The 22,985-nt window shown below is 41.0% G+C and overlaps 3 protein-coding genes across 5 annotated transcripts in view; 2 read left to right on the top strand and 1 right to left on the bottom strand.

Moving 5' to 3' along the window:
- The window catches only part of Krz (beta-arrestin protein kurtz), a 60,327-nt gene extending 51,994 nt beyond the window's left edge, over positions 1-8,333 (bottom strand). Inside the window, exon 1 of the mRNA XM_076316984.1 lies at positions 8,105-8,333. The gene's annotated coding sequence lies outside the window, so the exon portion shown is untranslated. The remainder of the gene's footprint in view (positions 1-8,104) is intronic.
- A 74-nt stretch (positions 8,334-8,407) lies between these two features.
- LOC143149529 (protein FAM8A1) lies at positions 8,408-10,670 on the top strand. 2 transcript variants are annotated; one of them, XM_076316989.1, is made up of 6 exons: positions 8,408-8,564; positions 8,939-9,144; positions 9,259-9,405; positions 9,663-9,783; positions 9,860-9,974; positions 10,033-10,670. In XM_076316989.1, exons 2-6 carry the CDS (start codon positions 8,943-8,945, stop codon positions 10,369-10,371), a joined length of 924 nt encoding a protein of 307 aa, XP_076173104.1. In that variant the 5' UTR covers positions 8,408-8,564; positions 8,939-8,942; the 3' UTR covers positions 10,372-10,670. The 2 variants fall into 2 exon arrangements, with proteins under 2 accessions (XP_076173104.1, XP_076173105.1); XM_076316990.1 differs by having other exon boundaries at positions 8,544-8,682.
- Positions 10,671-11,001: 331 nt separating this feature from the next.
- Positions 11,002-22,476, top strand: Rab6 (RAS oncogene family member Rab6). 2 transcript variants are annotated; one of them, XM_076316001.1, is made up of 6 exons: positions 11,002-11,210; positions 11,857-11,915; positions 13,134-13,293; positions 13,372-13,577; positions 13,658-13,724; positions 16,711-22,476. In XM_076316001.1, exons 1-6 carry the CDS (start codon positions 11,141-11,143, stop codon positions 16,782-16,784), a joined length of 636 nt encoding a protein of 211 aa, XP_076172116.1. In that variant the 5' UTR covers positions 11,002-11,140; the 3' UTR covers positions 16,785-22,476. The 2 variants fall into 2 exon arrangements, with proteins under 2 accessions (XP_076172116.1, XP_076172117.1); XM_076316002.1 differs by lacking the exon at positions 16,711-22,476 and adding an exon at positions 14,691-15,966.
- Positions 22,477-22,985: the final 509 nt, after the last annotated feature.

Genomic DNA, 22,985 nt, shown 5'->3' with positions numbered 1-22,985 from the left:
TCGACGCGTCTCGAAGGATATACGGATCGCCGATTATGCGTACAATGAATTCCCGATCCCATTGTTCGATCGTGATACATTCGCGACGGGCCATCATCGATCACCGATGGAATCAAGGACAGACGGTATTGAGGAGTATGCATAATGGAGTTGCGTTTGGTCCTTCGACCTTTCGAAAAGGTGCAAATTTGATGGAAAAAGAAAAGAAGAGAAGAGAAGAGAAAGAAATTCTTTTTTCGAGATTCTCTTGGATGGTTTACGTTTGCAAGTATTGTGCATGGAATTAAGTTCTTCCGTAGGAAGAAGAATTTTTGTAGCACTCGAACGCTATCCACGAGAACATTTCACGAGCAATTCCCTTTCGATATTATTGCCTTAAATAATTCAACGCGAAAAGTGGCGTACGTTTGTAAATGCTGCGAAGGGACTCGAGAGTTCTGCGTCTACTGAAAGATGCACCTTCTATGAAAAAAAGCAAAAGAATTCACGTAGTGTTTGTACACCAGCCACGAGGACATCCAACGAGTAATCCCCTTTCGATATTATTGCCTTAAATAATTCAACGGGAAACGTGGCGTACGTTTGTAAATGCTGCGAAGAGACTCGAGTTCTGTGTCTACTGAAAGATGCACCTTCCGTGAAAGAAAAAAAAAAAAAAGAATTATCATAGTGTTTGAATGTACTAGCTGTAAGTATATTTTTTATATTATTGTCGTAAATAATTCGACGCGAAACGTATACCTATGCTTGCAATTGACGCAAAGTACAGAGTCTCCGATTCTGTAGCAAACGTGAAAATTTAACGAAAGAAAACAAAATGAATTTCAACGAGGTTCGGAGACTCGTCGCGAGGGCGTGTTCCGTGACTAACCCGATTTCGACATCGTTCCCCGAAATAATTCAACGTGAAAAATGACCCTGGTAACTACCGTAATGAGAATTAAATTCGAAATGCGTTCGCGAAAGACGGGCGAGGTTTATACAAGCTTAAGTAAACAGCGATCTCGCACGTGGAAAACGGGACTCGTAATTCATTTCGGTCCACGGTAGAGCCGCGAGTCTGTTGACGTCTTTCTATCGATATTTCGTACACACGTACGGCATCGCGTGAAATTTTATTTCGTTTCTTATCGGTGCTAGATTATTCACGCACGCGTTGGTCGTATGAGAGCCTGTTTCGCTTCGCTGAAACAGCGAGGACTGTACTTCCGAAGATAAAATAAAATAGATACGAGTTTTATCTTCGTCACCGGCGTATTGATCAAATAATATCGCAGTGCGTGCAGGTACCGAATAAATTCGTTCCACGTATCATCGTTGTACTCCCGCGAGCGATTCACGTCGCGAATTAACGATCCGCGAGCGGTTCGTAACGCGCGTTATCGATTACGATCGCGGAATCGCCACGCTTATCTCGAAAGTGACGCCGTACGCGGCCTTTGAACCCGGAGTCGTGCCGAATTAGAAATTTTCTATTTAATTTCAAACGTGTACGCAACGTACGCCGCGATAACGAAATTTATCGGCGCTTGCGTAACGCACGGGAGTCGGTAATGCGCTTCGTTGGCCACGCTGATCGGCCAGCGTGAATTATTATTATTTCTGTTACGGTTACGCGGATTTTCCCCCGAATTTAATTACTCGCGCGAAACAAGCGCCCCGGAGAAGCCGGAGAAGTACCATTTTTTGGTAAGAAATCCGTGTAGTCGAACGAACAAATCGAATCGAACGGTGCAACGAGTGGGGGAAGATTGCACGGGCGGAGCGGGAGAAGTAACGGGTGTATCTATCGCACCGGTGTACCGAGTACCGAGATTACGACGATACAGCCGACTGTAATGCAACAGGAGCACCAGTTACTTGCAAGTATAGCGGTATACCGAGTATAAAGGATAACGATATACCCAAGTACAATACAATAGGTATACCAAATATAAAGTAGAACGGTATAACCAGTCACGATACAACAGGAACGCCCCGTTACTTCCCCCACTCGGCCGTACAAGGTTCCCCCACTCCTCACACGTGGGAATTAACTTATTTTTCCGGCTAGGCTGCTCGCGACCGAATTACGACCCTTTATGCGTTTCAAAGATAATACCCGTCAAACGGAACGTGGAAACGTTAGCAGGCACCGTGCGAACGCAATTTTCGAACTGGCTTATCTTGGCCGTGCAGCTGCAATATGCGAAAAGACGTCTCTCTTCTATGCATTAAAATGCAAATTTCCCCGCGCCGTTTTATTGATCGTAAACCAGAAGAAAATACGTCTCCGAGCTTTCGTGGAATAGAGGTCCCTTTACGAGACGAGAGGTAAAGTGTTCTTCCTAAAATCGATACCGCTCCCAACGTTCTAGCCGAAACATCGAACGCCAATTTTCAACCTGGAGCAGCAACGTTCCGAGCGAGGCTCTCCTCGCGACCATGCATTACCAATTTTCCTTCGCGGCTGAAAATCACGGGAAAATGCGCGATTCGATCCGCAAACCGATTGAAAATTCCAAAGGGGAAAGAATTATCGACGACTCATCGTAACCTTTCACCGATACGATCGAAAGTGTTTCTTCGTCGGGAAGAAAATTCTTTACTTCTAATCAGAAACAACAGAAATTTGTCGAACGATATTACCAAAGACTATATCGCGTAGATAACACTGGCGTGGAACAGATTACGTTATTTATATAGCTAAAGTTATTTTGTACGGCCAGCGATGATACACGGACAGCAATAACCGTGATAACCGAAAATAGCTTTATTTATTTAACGGTGATTCCATGGGGACTTTGAAATCGATTATCGGGAATTTCGAATCGAGTAATTGAGCAACGAATCGAATCTTCTTTCGCGATTCGCATTAGCTTAAATAACAATTCACGCCGATAAAAGTTTCCAGGATCGTACATTCCAGTTAAAGGGCTTAGGGTTATAATTAGAATACATTTTAGCAAGCCACCCCAGTCGAGAGACAGTCTCCACGACCTTTGATAGTTTCGTTGCTATTAACCCTTTGCACTCGAAGAATTCTTTCACGCGAGAAAGTAGAAATAAATCGTAGAATTAATTCGGATCTTCCATGGGAATATTTCATATATTTTGCAATATCTCCGTATATTTTACATTACACGAAACCCTGAAGCTTCCCTTGGAAATTCGAAAACTTGGAAATATTCCAGTGCGTTGGCTGCCTAGAATTACCTCGACTGCAAAGAATTATCAACGGAAGACGACACTTCGAGTACAAAAAACCGTGAACAAAAGAAATTAGTTAGACGTTTGTCCCCTGTCGATAATATGTTATTATACAATCTGCCCATTGCTCTGTTATCAAAGTAACTTCAAAAATTCCACAAGAGGGCTCGCAAAGGTCGATCCGACTTTTCGTTGCGAAGATCGACCATCGTGACTTCGTGTCCCATTTATACTCAAACAATCGGGATAACCAACGACAACCGTGCATACAAAAGAGCGACGATTTAAAAAAAACTCTTCGCCCGATTTTTCGAATTCGATTTCGCGCGATCTGAACGAACAAACGCGACAGTTTCCGCGCGCGGAGCACACATCGACGACCAGCGCCGGTACAATAATCCTAAAATGAATAATTCCGTGGAAGCCGGCGAGAAATTGGAGCTGAATTTCTGTACCTAAATGAGAATTCATTCGACGCAATTTATCGAGGGAGCTCGCTTGACGAGGCTCGTCTGTGCCGTCACGATTCACCAGCATGGAATTTCAATGGAATCCGTTTATGCCGCGCTACCGTTTACGAAATTGCGTCGGCGATTCGCGGAAAATCCTCCCCTTTTCGCGCCGGGGGAACCCGCGAGACACCACTTGCCGAACTTTCCGTCCGATCGGATGGAAAACGGAGACCGGTCGCGAGTTAACGGTATCTCCTCCACCGGCCAGCTTCCCGCACGAATACTCGCAAGTTCGATTTCGAGCTGGTTCTGTCGCCGATATTCCCTCGGCCGAGCACAAAACTTCTCTCACCGTACCTCGTCCTCGCCCGCTTTCACCGAGCGGGCCGCGATAACGCCACAATGCAGCCGTTACCCCGCTTTCGAGTCTCGAAGACCCACCCAGATAACGAAATTTCGAACTTTCGAAGAATCTCCAAGAGTTTCGAGTCTATCCGTCGCTCGTTAACGTTCGCGACGACACGAGGGAGACCACATGCGGGTCCGAACAGACCCGTACTTTGACCTCGGACGAACACTTGGAAGAAACATTCGATCGTTCTACCGTACCTTTCTTAATTTCTAAAGAAACTTCTCGCAATGATGCAAACAATGATACAAACTCTTCGAGCTTGAGAAGAGCCAGGTGTGATAAAACGAGGGTTAAAGAAACTTAATTTTAACGAATCGGTGACCAGCGACTGTAACGTTCGCGTCGAGAGATTCGTCAAATTATCGTCCCGATAACGATTTTTCATTCCGCGCGAGAAAGTTCTATTAATATCGCGGCCGTTCTTAAATATAAAAAGAAACCATCGTTGGCAACCGACCGTGTTAATATTATAATTTTCCTTCCGCAAGCGGCGTTTCTGTCTCGCTCTTATCGCGTCTTCGTCCGTTGTTATTAATTTCGTCTATTCCGGTGCTCGCCGTTCTATCGTTGGCTATTAATTTCACGCGATTCGATTCCACTTTACAACTTTCCTTTCGGGTGGATATCGTTGCCACACCGAATATTTACGTACTGTATTGTTATATACAGTTCGGTTACACCGAATATTTCATTTTTTTCGCCCGTTACCACCAACTCGGAATATTCCGAGGGGATCTTCCGAGCGTACGATGCACCGATCGTAACAAAGAGAAACCCCATTTGCAAATCTTGATCGTCTGATAACGTTTTCGCCGCCAATTGTAATTCCCCCGGTGTACGTGGCTCGGTCCGGAAGTCCGCGAACGCAAACCGCCCGTTTCGTTCGTTGGGCCGGGATCTGGCATCGATCGCGGTCGAACGATCCCGCGACGTTTTCCAACGTGGAATCGATCGCGATCCCCCCACCCCTCTATCGAGTCCCCGTTGAAATTGGCGGGAACGTGGCAGCGTTGAAAATCAAGAACGGAATGTACGGAATTCCTGTCAGAAAAGACCACCGATCCCCGTGGCTTGCCTTTGTTACTCGAAACGGGAAACAACGCGGCTTTCACGAGACGCGATTGCAACGGGGGAATGCGCAACGTAGAACCAGAATTCCCTCTTCGATTATTGCGAGGCAACCCGGTGTGTGTTGGTTGCTAGCTACCTACGTTTCGCTCGATCGTATCTCCGACTGCAACGTGGAAATGAAAACCCGGAGAGAGAGAGAGAGAGAGAGAGAGAGAGAGAGAGAGAGAGAGAGAGACCCGCCATTCGATTATTGTAATTTCATCAAATATCACGGATCGATTTCAGTCGAACGACTTTTCCATTTACGAAGCACGTGGACTCCCAACGTACCCACGAGCACATCTATTTTCCGATTTTCCACGGTTGATCGTGGAAATCTACGCGCTTTCGTAAATCTGAAATTCCCGATTTCTCATTCTCCGCGAAAAAGAGAAAATATCGGGAAATATCACTCTTCTCGCGGAAAATACTTTTCTTGGGGAATATTTTTCGTTTCTTAGGGACGCGGGAAAGGAGAAAGTTGGTAATTTGAGTTCGTGACGAAAGATTGTAATCTCTTGTTTATTGTATGTTTCATTTTCTTTTATTCTTTTGTAGAATTTTCTGTTCTAATTGTTACCGAAGCGAATCGAAAAGGTTTCGATAAATGTGTTTAAACCGCGCCAAACAGCGCGTAGTTTTTACGAGGTTCGTTTTAAAAAAATGTTGTTGTTTCGTAGACGCGTTTGGTACCATAATGGCGTGGATTCTTGGCTCGCGTAGGTATTTCATACCGTGCTGGATGGGTGTACGTAGACCTGTGCGACCGTCTGTATACATATTTCCCAAGCAACGCGTACGTAATTCCGCGAGAATTTATGACGCAAAAACGTAGATTCGCGACACGGTTTAAAACCGCCTACGCGCGCGACGATTCCGCGATCGGTTCGTATAAATTAACGATGCACAATTAATTATCGCGTACGCCGGTGCCCAGTGTCTGTTTACAAGTCGGCCGGAACGATGGAAATATTAATTCGCGATCCGATCGCGCAGATATAATGGGGAACTGTCACTCATCCTACCCGGCAATTATTAATAATCGATGATCGAAAATAACTGCCGATACCGCGACAGAGAACGTGCAGTTGCTCGCGGCAACGTTTTTGTCCGTGTGTAACGTACGTGATTAAATTCCATACGGTGAGGGAAAATTTGGTTAAACGGTAATAACGATAAAGTATCGAAAAAATACGTAATTTCATTGCCGGTTAACCCGTAAGAATTTCGCGAAACGAACGAAATCCTCCAACGGAATAGCGAATCGCCGTCACTCACCGATTAAACGAATCGTGATTCGAGTTATCGCGTACAGTTTCGCGACTAATCGGTATCTATTTATGTTTCGCCACGCAAACGGGATTAGGAGGCGCGTAATCTCGATAACAGTGCCGGCACGATACATCCTCGTAGCAATTTGCATTATCGTGGGGTTCCCCGTTGCCGCGCTCCGATTGAAGTAAACGGAAACGCGACTGACCGTCGAAGAGAGAGAGAGAGAGAGAGAGAGAAAAAAAAGAAAAATAATAGAATCATAGGGGGAATAAATTTGTAATGCGAGAAACGATAAAAACCGATGCGAGGATGTTTCGCGATGTGACCATCGAAATATCGACGAGCGACGGAACCGGAAACGTTTCGCGTGTAGAGGCACATTTAATTCGCCCGGCCGCCGCGAAATTAGTATGCGACGCAGTGTGCAACGGCGTTCGTTGTCGTTACGTCCGCGTTCGACCACGTCAAATTAAGAGAACGAAATAGCTAGCTGAGAAAAAGCGACGTAAGACGCACGCACTGACGCACACACGCACACCCGGGCTCCCACGGTGCTCGGCCATTTTCCCATGGATTTCGTGCAACCGGTTCCGAAAACGTAGAGGCGCCTTTAACGTGTGAATGGGACTCTGCACGATCGCGGCCATTCACCTTCGGCGATTTGGCCAAAGGCCTAGCTTTTATTCGTATTCATCCTCCCGTGTGCACGTTTTTCACGTTACGCTTCGTTTCGTCCTTTTTTTTCCCCCTCCCCTCCCGCCGATTTTGCGTGGGACAGTCCGTCGGTCGCACGTTCCCGAGATAATCGAAAGACTCGCAGACACACTGTTTAGGTACCGAAACACGGATCGATGGAATGGCAGAGACTGTGCATTCATTGCTGCTCACGAGGGGATTGATTCGAACGATCCGTAACACCGGCTGAATCTCGTTGAAGTAGCGACTTCCCTCGAAAATGTGACGCATCGTCGCACGTTCGTCGCACGTTGAACACGCGTCAAACTGGCTCGTCTCGTACACGGCCGTTTTATTCTTCTTTCGAAGTATACTCACGTATCGGGTGGTACGCGGATTATGAATTACTTTTCATAATTGCACCGCCCGGATCGATTGTGTTTAGGGAGTATTTCAAAAGAATACGCTTACTGCGTACGTTTTAACACGCTTTCGTAAACGCGTGTCCGTAACGGGGCGATACGATTGGGAAAGCAAAGGTGTACGATGAATGTTTTGAAAGCTGACAAATACTTAACCTAAGTTTTGGAAATTGCAACGAAGAGTTCCTTCAACCTTCGATTTCGCGCTCGTCGATCTTGTCGCAGTCTATCGTCGGCGAATACGCAACCGATTGTCAGTTTCGCGTGTATTCGCGGCGATTAAAAACACCGTACCGTGTTAGGCGATTGTTTACAAGTGACGGCAAAAGAGGGAGATTCGATTTTTGAGCGCAACGCATCGCCCGTATTCTCGGAATTCGAGCGCGACATTCCATCGAATTGACGCGTGCGACCGAAGGAACACCGTGACTGTACAATTTTCGCGCGTAAAAAAAAAAAAACGCTACCTTTTACAGGGACCCGCACCACGATCTTTTGAACTTCGGTCGCACTCTCCGAAGCACGAGCGACGAAAACGTTGTCGCAGGAACGGTGTAATAAGATCTTACCTAACGTTTCCTAGCGTTGTGGCCCACACCCTATTCAAGAATTAGACCAACTGTCACGCGTGACGCCCACAGTCGCACACGGGTCCTCGCTAAGACACGCCGCTTCACGACACCCACCGCTTTGCTCTTATTTATTTCGAAAACGCGAAAAGTACAAAGGAGCGAGTCGTCAGAAACGTACACTGACTGTGATTACTGCACGAATGCCCCGAGTACGTCATGTCCTGAGAAGCTAGCGCCGCAGTGCGAACTGCCGCACGCCACCTCTTGGTTAGGAAACGCTAGGCGCTAGGGTTTTTTGCTATAACCGTTCAGTCCAGCCAGTAAACAGTAATTTTTTGTTTACGTTCGAATCTTTCCTTCTCGTACTTACTACGTTTCGAGTCGGGCGTTCATGATCGAGCTGTCCGTATATTTCCTGGTTAACTTCGTCTCGCGTTTTAAACGCTGAACAAAATTGGTGCGTTCATTGAAAATTCTTTTGTGTTCGAATTGTAGATTTGTTTAATGAGCCAATTGAGGCCACAAAACAGCTGGGTGAAATTTGTAACGGAATCATTTAAGAAACTTTTCTAACGGTGGGTGCCAAAGTGAATGCAAATAAAATAGTACTGTCGCATATCGTTTTAGACATTCGATACAAATAAAATAATGTTTAATTTAATTACGATACATTGCACTTGACGATAAAATAACCTATTCACTGCTCGCTACTTGAACGGCATATTTTACCCAGCTATGCTATAAAATTGTTTAATAAATGTGCTCTTTTAAGATATAAGTTTTGGACTAAAAAGTTTACAATGCTTACATTTGTAAAATTTTAAACAATAGCAAAATGGCGGACGACAAAAATGAGGACACAAAAGAGGATAAATCTAGGGAAAGTAAAGATCAGCAAATGGTAACAGCTGCGGAAGAACGCTCAGAATATTTTAAAGAGTTACAGAAATGGTTATACGAAGCGTACGCTTGGCAGAGTGCAGCTGCAATGTTCCCTTATTATCTGATGTCTGGTCAAATATTAAATCCAGCTTCTGGTATGATTGTAGATAAAGCTTTTGTTTCGTACTTTTGAACTATGTGTAATTTATAAATTGCTCATCGTATGTTCTTAATCGTAACAATTATTCTATAAAATAGAATAATTATAGGTGTTCCACCATTTCCATCTCTAACACCAAATGTAGCAAGTACGCAAAGATTAATAATTGGCACAAATGATCAACAGAATGATCCACTAAGACAAAGAAGGGCGCAAGACCCTATAGGACCTCCGTTCCAACCTCCTGGAGCTGAAGGTAGAAGGTCATAACGATAACTCCTGAGTTCATCACATTCCAACAGAGGTTCAGCTAGTACTATATGTGCTTTTGATACAAAAATACTGCATTTTATATAGTTACTTTTCCAATACCAAGTTACTGTATATATATTTTCAAATAGTAGCACATCATTTTTTGCTAAATACAGTATTTTTGAAACGTACATCTTCATCATTATCATTTGGTTCAAGAATAATTGTATCTATTGAAATTTGAGGAAGGAATTCTTTCAGGTTTTGAATATCGTATACCACCAATATGGAAACGATTTGCAGCAGAGTTTATAGATTTGATAATGTTGTTTCTCTTGAAGTTTTCTATTGCTTTTATCGCCATTGATGTTTTTGATTTTATGTATGTAAAATTGATAGACTATGATAATGGTTCTGCTCTTTGCATTTATTTATACATAATTTATATCTCTTTCCAGAGATATAGATGATTTGCGATTGAACTTGCGAATTGATTATAAAATGGCTTTAGAAATGACGTATGGAATGTTAGTGTTGGAAATGATTCATCGTGTAATAGTGTGCATTTTTGAGGTAAGGGCATTAATATTGGAAGCAGTATAAACGTTACTTTAATCGAGAAATGTTTTAGGCAGTCTGGCTGCAATATGGTGTGAATGGCCGCATAGGTGGTGCAACACCTGGTAAATTTATGATGGGATTGCGGGTTGTTCAATGTCGCAGTGTTACACCTGCCGATCGACCCAACGACCCCGATGTTGTACTTGTTTCACCTGGAACAGATTTAGGTTTATCGCTTGCACTTGGACGATCGATAGTGAAAAATATGATCTTAGCATTCTATTTCCCAGTATGCTTTGTTCTATTTTTCTTCAGATTTAACAGAACCGTTTACGATCTACTTTGCAACTCTATCGTCGTTGAAGATCCCTACAGAAACTTAAATAATAACAGACTTCATCAGCAGTAAATATATGCTTGAAATGAATCTGAGAAACATAAAATATATTTAACTTGTATATGCTGTATGTGTGTGTGGGCAAATGTATTATGTAAATAAGTGTATAAACCAAACATAGCAATGTTAAGAAGTATTTTTCTAAAGTGAAAGATGATTTGTATATGTACTAATGTAATGTAAGAGTACATAATATCTTCAAAACAGATACTTACAATTTATTTAAGGAGGGATACTCAATTGCTTTAATATCTGCACAAATTGTACAGATTTCAACTACTGCAGTTATTAATAAAACATTTTATAATTTACCCATGACTTATTCTTGATTTATCCTTAAAAAGAAAATTTGAATGTACACCACTTATTGAATTTATTTATGAAATATTTATATATTATTAATCAGAATTTAATTTCTTGAATATTGAAATAGATTGACTTTACATAAAATGTTTTTATGTTATGTTTAAAGTACCATGAAATTTGCATTTACATTGACGTATACAATTTAAAATAATATTTTAAATTTTAACCTCCCTTTTTAGAACTCTGAGCGCCATCTAAACGTACAAGGTTAGAAACTAAGAAGACTGGCAACTAACCAATGACGTCACTTCCCAGTTAAACGTGGCTGCCCCACGATTGAAGGAAGGAGTGGCTTTGCGATCTGTCAAGTTAAATGATTTTTCGTGAAACTTAATGACTCGTCGCATCGATTAAGTTGTTTCCGTGTGCTTAGTACTGATAACTCATCGTGCGGTAGTTCTGATATACAAAGAAAATGTCGTCTTCGGGTGATTTTGGAAACCCGTTGCGTAAATTTAAGCTCGTCTTTCTCGGTGAACAGAGCGGTAAGTATTTTCCGCGCATACTTCCGTTGATTTTCGATCAATATTGCCAATGTACCTGAACGTTTTTCCCTGTTGATGATTTCTCGTGTACCATAAACGGGAATTTTAGTCGAATTCTGATGACTGTTCTAGGTTATAGATCAATATTTCTGACCGCTTTGCAACATAATCGTAGCGATCGAATTCGGCGTCGTTCTTGTTGTTACCTTTCCAATGTTATATTCAATTTTAATAATATTTGTAATTTTATGTATACTAGACCGTAAGAAATGTCTTGCCCTCGCCCGTATTTACAGAAATATCTACTAGTCATTGAAATTCATAATTTATGCACCCAACTTCGTACGGTTATGCGGTATAATTGTTTCCCTTTAAATAATCTCAGAACCCATCGGAATATTGCATTTGGTGTATAATTGTATTATTTAGTGATAATAAACATGTTTAAATAATTCGTGCTTCGTATAAAAAGCAACTATGACTTCGTTAATAATTTATGTTTATTTCAGTTACTACAATATAAATTTTATGAAGTTATTGTAAAGGTTTTAATTTTATATTCCAAGAGAATGATTGATTCTGAATTTTTAAGTATTTTAATAGCACAATCAACTTTTTGCATTAATCGTGTGATTTGATGTTGCAGTTGGAAAAACGTCTCTTATCACACGGTTTATGTATGACAGCTTTGACAGCACGTATCAGGTATGAAACTAAAGGTTTCATGGTATATATATATTGTAATATGTACTTGTAAACCTTACTAATATTTTTAATACTTTCAAGAATAATTGTGCAACTGTTCTATTAAGAAAAATGTATCTCTGCTTCTGTAAATACTTATTATGGTTGTTAAATGTTATATAATTTAAAAGAAAGACAATGAAATAGTAGTTTAATATATTTATACGTTTTGTACCAATTTATGATAGCAATAAGCATTATGCTATTTTGAGAGGGAATATATTTTATCCTTGACGAACTTTGATAAGATTTTACAGAGCTTTAGCTTATTTATGATTACTGTTAACGGTTGAGGTATTCAAAAATTTCAACATATTAACATAGTTGTATAGCCAAAGGTAAATTCTTAATAATGGCAAAAGAAATATTAAATATTAATACATTAATGGTTTTATTCTTTTTTATATAATTTTTAATTATTAATGTAGAAGCAAGAAAATATAAAATGTTGGAAAGAAGCAATTAATCTGCTACAAACATGTGTATGTATATATATGTGTGTGCATATATATAAATTATATGCACACACACACACACATATATATTCATTTATATGTATACTTAAGACTTTATTTAGGTATTTCATTATTAATGTATATTGCACCTTGTTTCATGGAATTTCTTAAAATTGTTAATCCACAATAATTTGACTTTAACAGCTTCTTGGTTCTTCTCTGTATCGTACAACCCACACTCAAAACATCTGAGATCATCTGTATTCTAGTGGCACACTTTCCAATTACCTTATAAGAATGTAACAAGCCTTTAAATTTATCCTGTTTCCTGCACAAATTAATTAAGTTTGACAAAAAGTTTAAAGTAAAATACTTTTTCAATTTCACAGAATTATTAATATCATATGTCAGGGGCAAATGCTAGTAGGAGGGACAGTAGAGAGACCAAGATATTGACTTTTTCTAATAGACAGATTCAAAGAAACAAATTTATAAGATTATTACAAGTTTTTGATCAAATTTTAATTTTATCATATATATTCTTTTGTGAATAGGTAAATCATTTAATGAAAATTAATTTTTTTCTTTCCAATGTGTATGCACACATTAAGAACTAAAAAGAAGTTAACATCAAAATTTTATAAATATAGTAGAGGTACCAAGATAATCTGGAGCTTATGTTGTACACAAAGTAATAGTGAGGTACAATTGTTATTTGTTGCAGGCTACAATAGGTATAGATTTTTTAAGCAAAACTATGTATCTGGAGGATAGAACTGTAAGATTACAGCTGTGGGACACTGCAGGTCAAGAACGGTTTAGATCTTTGATACCTAGTTATATCAGAGATTCTACAGTTGCAGTTGTTGTATATGATATTACCAGTAAGTACAGTTTGCCAGAAGAGTCAAATATTATCAATCTAATTTTAATGCATTTGCTCAAGTGCACTATTTATACAGATGCAAACTCATTTCACCAAACGTCAAAGTGGATTGATGATGTTCGGGCTGAGAGGGGAAGCGATGTAATTATTATGCTAGTGGGTAATAAGACGGACCTGAGCGATAAGAGACAAGTTTCAACGGAAGAAGGCGAACGAAAAGCTAAAGAATTGAATGTAATGTTTATCGAAACTAGTGCTAAAGCTGGGTACAATGTAAAACAAGTATGTCTTTGTAATATTAGTTTTAACTTTTGTACCAACTAATATTATAAAATATTAAGCATATTTTATTTATTTTTCAGTTGTTTAGAAGAGTAGCAGCAGCTCTTCCAGGCATGGATTCCACTGAAAATAAGCCTCCTGAAGACAGTATCCTTTCCGTAAGATACGTAATATTTATACTTGCATGGTACAATGACATAATCGTATTTCAGGAATTTTTTCTTTCTTCAAACATAGCAATAAGAAGCATATCCCATGTCCTCAATTTTTACTGTAATGATTATGTTTGTTACACGTTTTTAAACTTAATATTATTTATTTTTAGGTTTGTCACATTTGAGTCCATCATAATCACTTATTTCGCAAGGTGTTCCGCGCGATGTAATACTAGTCTATGAGAGGGTGATTTTTTATAAAAGAATGGAACAACAAAGTAGAACAAAGTTTTTGTATGCAAGGCTTGTTTTCGAAAAAATTAAGCTTAAAAATTCGTCAGGTAATCTTACTATTGACATGAATAGGAAAGAAAAATTATTCAGAGAATAGAACACGTTCTTAGAGTGTGGTTATTTGCACGTGTATTTTTAATAATCTTGTTAATATTTACAAACACAAGAACGAAAAGAAGTAGATGCGCGAAGTCAAGACTTAGTCGAGTGTTCGTATTCCTGACGGATTTGCAAAATTGTTTTTTGCATAAATGAAACCTTGCGCATTAACATTTTATTCTACATTTTGTCATGAGAAATCACCTTTTACTTTTTAGTCTTATATCTTGCCAGCTACTCTGGATATTTTATTAGAGCTATATTAATTATTTAAGTTTCAGGTTTCTTTAAAGCAAAGACGTATTTCAATTTCGCGATAGTACAATATAATTTTTACATATATTTATTTATCAATTTTAAAATCTTTCGTCACTATTGCCCATTTTTTTCATATTTTTATATATTTTCACGTATCATTTTTAAAGTCTTCCATCACTATTGCCCATCAATAGTGGGCAAAATACCTATTCAACATAATTTCACGTCTATTATTTTTTAATATTATTTAACATTATTAACGATTTCAGTTGTTTCTGTTTTCCTTAATATGTTGCGATACCTGTAGTGCAAGAAGTAGTTCTCAAGGATACACCAATTGAACTGAAAGCATCGGAGAGCAGTTGTGCATGTTAAACCACCGATCAGCCTAACGATAGACAAGACACTGATTTAAGTTAAATTAATAAATTAAACTCTCAACGCTAGGGCAGTGACATTCGGTCTGTGTCCTTTTCACAGTTTAAAATGTGGAAAGTAATAGCACTGTATTGAATAGCTATAATTTATTGTTCATGAATTTATAAATATTACACGATAGCTTAAGCAGACTGCTTTTACACAATAACGTGTTTGTGTGTGTTAGAACATCATAGCATCAACATAATCTAATTTATTTAAACTTTCAAACTCATCATTGAAGCTGCTTGCTTTTTTAAACGCGTTAATGGTTGATGATTTTCATATCTTGGTACCGCATCAATATTTTTCTTTTTTTAATCGAAACAATAAATTTTTTAATCGATATTTTGTGTGCCACGTGTACTTATGAATTTAACGTTAAGTAATGAATCTTCATGTTTTGCATTCTGGAAAAAAAAGTACTTTAACGAGATACTAGTCGTGTGCATGATAAGTGTTGCAGTTGCATGATGTGGTGCACTTATATAGTTCTGTACATATAAGTCGCAGTAACATGGAAATTTAACTGACAGTAAAACCGTAAAATTATGTATTGCGTAAATGCAGTCAAAAAGTTAGACGAGTACAATTGTTCGTAGATTCAAAGTGATTGCAAAAATCAGCAATAGGAGTCTTGTAAAGTTCATGCATCCATTCTATTTAAATTGGATCTGACACAGAGAAGAAAGTTCGTACACAATATCGTGCACAGCTGCGTGCGTGCTACAAACGCATATAAAGAGAAAAAAATTTAAGAAAAGAGTTGCAACGATGCAGAACTGGCAGCTAACGCTATCCGAGTTTTTATAAATACTTTTTTAAGAATACATTGCTCACGCGCGAAGGTTTTCCTCGTTTTGGAACGATCGCTGCATAAATTAACATATTGCATTTCTTGCTGGAGTATTACTATACATTTTAAACTGAATTCGATTCATGTATATTATATATACATATATAAATGACATAAACAAAAAAAAAAAAAAGAAGACACGTATAGATAGCGAAAGTAATTAGCAAAAAGATACTGACATATTCGGATTTGTAAATAATAACTTAAAATTGGGATATGGATAGATAGAATGCTATTATACCTAATATTATAACATTTTTGTTAATAATTATTGTAATATTTTAATTTATATAAAAAACCTCAAATAGTATTATTTTTTTTCTTTTCTTTTCTATTAATTTCATAAGGATCATAATTTTTTATTTTTTGCCATTACTCCTTCTTGTATACATTTCCTTGTTTCAAGATTATTGTAAGATTCATTTTTTATCCGCGTAATATTCTAAGTAGGTAATACGTGCACTATACGTATGCAATACTTTGTATCGTAAGAGTACAGGCATTCGATGTATAATTTTAATTAAGGTGCTTCGCGGCTGTAAATTTCACTACAATTAATGTTAGGGAATGCTCCGTCCCGTTTTTGAACTATTTAAATTTTATACGCCATTTAATTACAGCTACTCTAGCTTCGAAAAGAAAGAAAGAAACGAGAGAAAATTACATACTTAATGACGTGAATCTAATGGGACTAATTCTATGATTAACATTAAGAGTCAAAGACCGTGTGTATTTCAAAGAATTTGTAATAACATTTCACTCGAGTACGGTTATACCATACATTACGCTGGCTGAACGCAAGGAATAATAATCCACCAGTCCACAAGTATCGATCTTAAGGCCTGAAGTTCTTTTTGCATCACGTATTTTCTAAGATTGCCAAATTTCCAATTGTGTATAATTTTATGCGATACTCTTTCGACGAAAGGGACAGAGAAACAAGGGAATGGCTAGAGACAGCTTGTACTGTACACAATTGTAACGCGGCCCCAAATGAAAATCAACTTTTATCCGTCGCACTTAACTGTGATAACGCCTTAACACACGAAAGCAGCTGTCGACTTGCAGAATCAATCACCGATGCAGAACGGCTCCGAATCCGAGGGGGAGAGCGGCTGCATTTGCTAGGGAGGTGGTTTCTCAGTGTGCAGCTAATAATGCTAGCGCCTTTTTGTGACATTCAGACACGAACCAAACAATTCATCCACATACTATTTAACAAGATGCCTGGCTTCTTCTGATGTCTACATCGTGGCCCGTAACATTCGCGCGACGAGGGCGCACAGAAAAAAAAAACCGAAAAAAAAAAAGAAAACGTTTTATTAAACACCGTTCTTACCAACTACTTCTGCCCTAATCATTTAAGTCGTTACTAGCGGGATTCATTGCTATTCATGTTATACCGAGGACAGCTTCGTGCGGTTATAGTGCGCGTTACGTTGTTGTGTAATCCGCGATCACTCTTCGACAAAAGAGAGAAAGAGAGACAGAAAGAAATAGAAAGAGAGAGAGAGAGAGAAGATGCGTACTCGCGCCACGCCCGTGAACCGGAAACGTGGCGTCGACCTGTAACCGATTACATCGATGTAAAGCTGCGTCACAGACGATGATGATGATGATGATAATGGGTGGCTCTTCCGTAACTCGTATGCAACACCGTTGTACGCGTTGTCAAACGATCGTAAGCAATACGTAACGAAACTGCTTTCCACGACTCGTACATATCACGATCTTTCGATACTGTGAATCGCGTTTAGACCAGTTACCTTTCCAAATACTCTCCGGATGCTCGGCCGGAAGTCGCGATGGTTAATCTTACCCATTAAGCGCTCGTCTGGTCGTCGTTTCGCTTCGATCGCGATTTCGTAAGGCGAGATGTACCTCGACACGCACAAGACGCATAGCCACACACGTACACACATACATACACACACACACATGCAAACGTACACACATCGCATAGACCGAGAAGCTTAAAACGAGTCTCAATAGGCACACGCGACGATCGCGAAGAAAACGACTGAAAGTAATGAAAAAAGGAAAAAATTACAAAAAAAAAAAAGAAAGACGAAGAAGAAGAAGAAGAATTAAATAAAATAAATACGATTTCATAGCCCCAACGCGCGCGCGCCCAGGTAGTCGAGAGGAATCGAACGATCGAGCGATCCCTGTTCATCGATCGCGGGACATTGTAATTCGTAGAGCGTCGTTCAACGGTGGGCTTACTCACCGGCGAACTGTTCGAGGTTTATAATGTAATTGTAATCACACAATCTTTATAGACGTTTTTTCGATATTTCTTGGTAATAAGTCGAGCGACTCTCGACACGCGACCCGTTCGTAAATTGAGGAAAGAAGACGCGCGAACTTCGCCTCGCGGATCGCTTTTACTACGCCGTTTTTACGAACGTTTCCTTCTATTTTTTTTCTTTTTTTTTCTCTTAGCGCGTTTTCGATTAAGTGAACACCTGGTAGCTACGATCTCTCATTTCTGCACCGGTAATGTACACGTACATACACACACACACATACGTGCATGCATGCGTACACACGCACACTCGCCATTCACGATTTTTGTAACGGTGTTTCGCGCCACGTTCGTCGTTCGCTTGTCGTCGTTCAGCTACCAGGTAGAACGTAGCGGCGAAGCTCGAGAAAGCAAAAAAAAAAAGAAAAAAAGACAGCGTCTTCTTTCCGCGAGCTACACGCACACGCGAACGCGGGAACCATTTTCAGAAACGCTCGCATCGTCGACAATTCACGAACGTGTCACGTGCGACGCGACGCGCAGAGAGCGTCGAGAAACACTCTTGTGTTTCATCGTTTGAGACTGAACGCTCCTAGCGCGCCCGGTATTTAATTAACTGAACGAACCGAGTGGCAAAAATACTCTAGCGATCCGTAAAGAATCGTAGCGAGCGGGGATGCAACGAGGAACGCCTTGGGGGTGGAGAAAGAAAGAAAAAAAAAAAGGAAAAAAAGAAAGAATAAAAAGAGGGCCAGAGAGTGGTCGGGGGAGTTTGGATTGGAACAATTGGCATTCCCAGGGAGCCACGTGACGCGGGCCAATTTCGCACCTGCTAATTAGAAGTTAGTGAACCAGTAGACGCGTCGAGAATGGTGGTGAAACGCGAGGTGATGGGAATATCTCCGTTTGCTCGTGAACATCACGAGCAAGCGTGGATTTCCCCGGTGTCGTCGTTGTACATTGATGTGATAAGGCTTCTTTTCGGGGGAAACGATACCGACGATAACGAGAGCTGAACACGGAACAAGACGCACGTTGTAAACTCATTAATCCGCCGTGCTTTACGCGAACTCTGCGTGCCCTAGCACCGTTTTTTCCGAACGTTAAACTGTCTCTCTAGCGTCAGCCACTGTGCAATAACGTGTCGTTTAGCGTCGATTCGCACCGTAATGTGTCGCTAAGTGTGAAGATCCTCGAGGCCTGCTGGTACCAGTCCACCGAGTTCGTAATTATGATCCCTTGCCGCGCGAATTCTTCTCTATTTCATCGTGGAGACATACGGCCGGGAATGAAACGCGAACGACGCGACAAGCGTTGAACGAATCAACGCTGGTTAATTTTAATCACGTGTGTGTATTTGGAACAGCGACGTCGACGTTGAGAGTACAATACCATAGTGGTTCGCGATGACAAAATAGAAGACTTCGAGCGGTTCGTGCACGCTGTAAGGGGTTGAGGGAACGGTTATTCGTTCGTTGAGAGCTCGGTTCCGACCTACTCGATAAGAGAGTGACTGTCCATCGTTTCCGGCCGGTTCCCGCTCCCCGGTGGCGGGAACGGGCCCCGGAGGGACCGAAAACGAGAAACGTGCCTCCTCCGCGTTAAGAGCTCTCACCCCCGGCCGAGCTCTCAACGAATAGACGACACTGTACGGACTGTTCGACGAGCGCAGAATTGTACGCTTCGATCGTTCGTACGAATCCGTGGCGATGAATTTCCATTCGAACGAGCGTTCTTCAAGTTTACAATGTTTATTATTCACGGACAACGAATGATTCTTCGCGTTCGGATGGAAAGCTTGTTGGCACGCGTGCCCGTTCGTACGAACTAATCGTCGATACGAATCTCGTAAAGAATCCAGGACCGATGGACTCGTACCACTTCCGGCGCCCGGATCCTCTCCACTTGTATCCGCGGCCCCGAGAACTATTTATTACGTAAGAAGGGTTCGTCTTGGAGCGTTCCTCGAAATTGTTCGTTCCTCGCTGGGTTTGCGATTTCAATTCGAAACAGACCGGAGGAAAATTCGTCCAGGCTGGTGGATCGGTAAGATCGACGGTTACGTTCAAGGTTCACCTATCGGCGAACCTAACCTCCGTCGACGCAAGTTTTCCGTATCTTCGCCGAATTTACGTTCCGTGATCGGCAACGAACCATTTCGACGGGACGAGTCTCGTTTCCTTCGTAAAAATTAATCTATTGATTTACAGAAGCGATGGTATCTGATGGATTATTTGTTCGGCGATGAATCGATAATTCGGCATCGTGCGCGCGCGCGCGCCCGCTTAGGGGACAACGCTCGTCGATCCACGGACTCCTCGATACCGGAAACGCGCTCGTAGTTCGACGTAGGATAGGATCTTTTACGACTTTCCATACCGACCGGTAAATCGCTAATGTTTAATCTACGCCTATTGTAAGACTCACGCCTAAGAGGACGCGTCACTTTTCGCACGGCCAGAGGCACACTTCCGGTTCCAGTCGAGGAGGGGTCGGACAAGGTTGTCCGTTTCGCGTGCCAGCGAAGCAAACGGACCGAAGTACGCCGATCTAGTCGAAACGATCGACGCGTTGATCGTTCAGTGATCCACGGTGCTTGCTTTTCGGGGCGCAGTGGGATTGATATATTTCGTTGCGGTTTAACCCCTTCGCTATGGCGAGGATCCGAGAGAGATAGAGAGATGGAGAAAGAGAGAGAGAGAGATCGAGATGTCGGTAGAGTCTCTAGGTAGGATTTTGTTGAAACGTTAAATCAGATTTAAATTTAAGCGTAATCTATTCGAGTCGATCGTTTGCACGCGAGAGAGACCCTTCTCAACGGGCGTACCTCGAGGAATATTTTTCACACCGATGATTACGTATCGTTGTCGAGCGTATACTGTTTCGTTTCAATGTTTTCGTGTATTTTTGCACCCCACGAGACGATAATATTTCAATTTCAAGTGTCGCGATCGTCACCGCCGCCTCGAGACGTTGCGAATCCTCTCGGGTGCGAACGATCGATTCGTTGCGGCCAAAAAAAAAATATAAAAAAAAATAAAAAAAAAAAAAACAAGAAAAAACGAGTAAAAGAAGAGGCAAATAATGATCAACGGTGTAGGAAAATTTTTTATAAAATTGGCCGGATAGTCATTGTGATATCTCGACGATTCCGATTTTTGTCCGATTGTTCTAGCGGGTAGATCATAATTTTTTATCGAAATTCGGTTATCATCAAATGGTCGTTCTTCGTAGCGAAGGGATTAATGGAGATTAATAGTATGATAGCGACGATGATTTGTAGCATTTCGGAAGGAAATTCTTGTGAATGTAATTTGCAAGGCAGCCGCGTTCTGCGTCAAAGTTATTGTAGCCGATGTTTCTTAGTTGAATAGAGGTATTCGCTGTATCGTCTCTTTGCAATTAAATTGTCAAACTTAACGTAGCGGTAGGGTGCGATATTCATTAATTGTAAGGTTAACCCTTGGAGCCTCGGCGCTGTTCGACGGTTCATAATGTTTAAACACGGTCGTATCTTTGCATTTTTTTACTAATTCATATATCGTGTAACCAGACACACAGAATCAACAATCACGAGTGAAACATAGGATTGAAATTCCCGCGATACTTTTTATACGTTCAATCTAACGGTTTGTGTAGTTCGTCGAGCGCCTTCTGTGTAAATCCAATCTTGTTTCTCGACGAGACTCGAGGCTCGAAGGGTTACGCATCAAGGCTTTAAGTTTCCGATACATTATATAAAATAGGAAATAATGTACGCTTTTGTTTAAACGTCATCGAACGAGATCTTGCAGAAATATAATTGAAAATAAAAAAAAAAAAAAAAAGAAAGAAAAACCACGAACCTTGTCCTTTCAGGAACCAGGTCGGTGCGAAATCAATTGGATCGCCGAAGACCATCGTAGGGACTTCCCAGCCGTGTTCCCTTTCATTGGCGCGCGTTTCAAAATCGATTGCTCCGACCGCGAAACGAAGAGGGTCAGAAGTCGAAGGCAAACTTCGTTTTCACGAAACGATTGAAATTACGACTGCTGAGATTCCTTCGAGTTTCAAATTCGAATCGTCCGGGAACCCTGAAAAGCATCGAGAGCTATTTCACGATTCGCGGGCGTTGAACTTGTTTGCAAAAATTTCTCGACCCGTCGTTGAAGTCTCCGAAACAAGGGCCAACAAGGAGTTTCGCGCAAATGGAACACTCTCCTTTTATTTCGATCGTAATTTCAATCGAGACGGGACTACAATCGAACCGGGAGCAACTTTTCGTCGGGAACTTTTTTCCACGGTGAACGATGCTGAGTCGAGTGGAACGTGCAATCTGGGTAAGTCCGAAAAATATTAGCGATGGAAAAAGAAGAAACGGAAAAAAAAAATAAAGTTCCAAGGAACGATGAAAAATACGAGCGATAAACGTTCGGTTGGCCCGAGTATTTCAGAGTAAACGGAGATTCGGATTAAAGAGGATCCGGGTCGACGAGGGTTTTCATCGTATTAAAAACAGATCGCGGGCAAGGAAAATCCCGCTGATCCGTGTATTAATTGGCGCGAGAGGTCGTCCTCGGGTAAAATGCAAGTTCGAATTAACAAAATCTACGTTGATGAGGCTTTGCGTTCCGAGAGCAGATTACCGCGGTCACGAGGGCTACAGCGATAGGGGCCCTCCAGTTTGGATTAATTGGAGTGAGAATGTTCAAACTAATGGGATCCAAATTAACGAGGTTTTACAGTGTCGAGAGGACAATTCGAAAAGTAGCCGGAATTGCGATTAAGTGCGCGTTGAATCGAGACGAAGTACATCGAAACTCGACGAGGAATCTCATTAAAGGAATGCACGATTCATCGTGATCGAATTTGTTATTATTTCGTTTCACAACCCGGGTAAAGTACGGTTAACGCAAAGGGATCGAGCTTCGTTTTTTTGTTTAGTTAAACGCAGCCTCGAGACGAGCACGCTGACATTTTTCAGATTCAACGAAGAGGACGGAAAACGAACGATCTTTCAGAGCAACACCGGTACCGGCATCCTTTCGATTTATTAATCATTATCCGGATTACTATAATTGATCTTTAGAAAGGCAATTTGT

The sequence above is a fragment of the Ptiloglossa arizonensis genome, chromosome 7, assembly GCF_051014685.1.
Source record: "Ptiloglossa arizonensis isolate GNS036 chromosome 7, iyPtiAriz1_principal, whole genome shotgun sequence".
Lineage (NCBI taxonomy): Eukaryota > Metazoa > Arthropoda > Insecta > Hymenoptera > Colletidae > Ptiloglossa > Ptiloglossa arizonensis.
Note: the sequence above shows the minus strand (reverse complement) of the source record. Positions and strands in the feature narration are given on the sequence as shown.

Coding starts and splice junctions, on each gene's coding strand:
- Rab6 (XM_076316001.1), top strand. CDS start 11,141: ATGTCGTCTTCGGGTGATTTTGGAAACCCGTTGCGTAAATTTAAGCTC. Junction 13,578..13,657: donor CTGGGTACAATGTAAAACAA/GTATGTCTTTGT, acceptor TTTATTTTTCAG/TTGTTTAGAAGAGTAGCAGC. Junction 13,725..16,710: donor AAATAAGCCTCCTGAAGACA/GTATCCTTTCCG, acceptor ACACGAAAGCAG/CTGTCGACTTGCAGAATCAA.
- LOC143149529 (XM_076316989.1), top strand. CDS start 8,943: ATGGCGGACGACAAAAATGAGGACACAAAAGAGGATAAATCTAGGGAA. Junction 9,145..9,258: donor AATATTAAATCCAGCTTCTG/GTATGATTGTAG, acceptor GAATAATTATAG/GTGTTCCACCATTTCCATCT. Junction 9,975..10,032: donor TAATAGTGTGCATTTTTGAG/GTAAGGGCATTA, acceptor GAAATGTTTTAG/GCAGTCTGGCTGCAATATGG.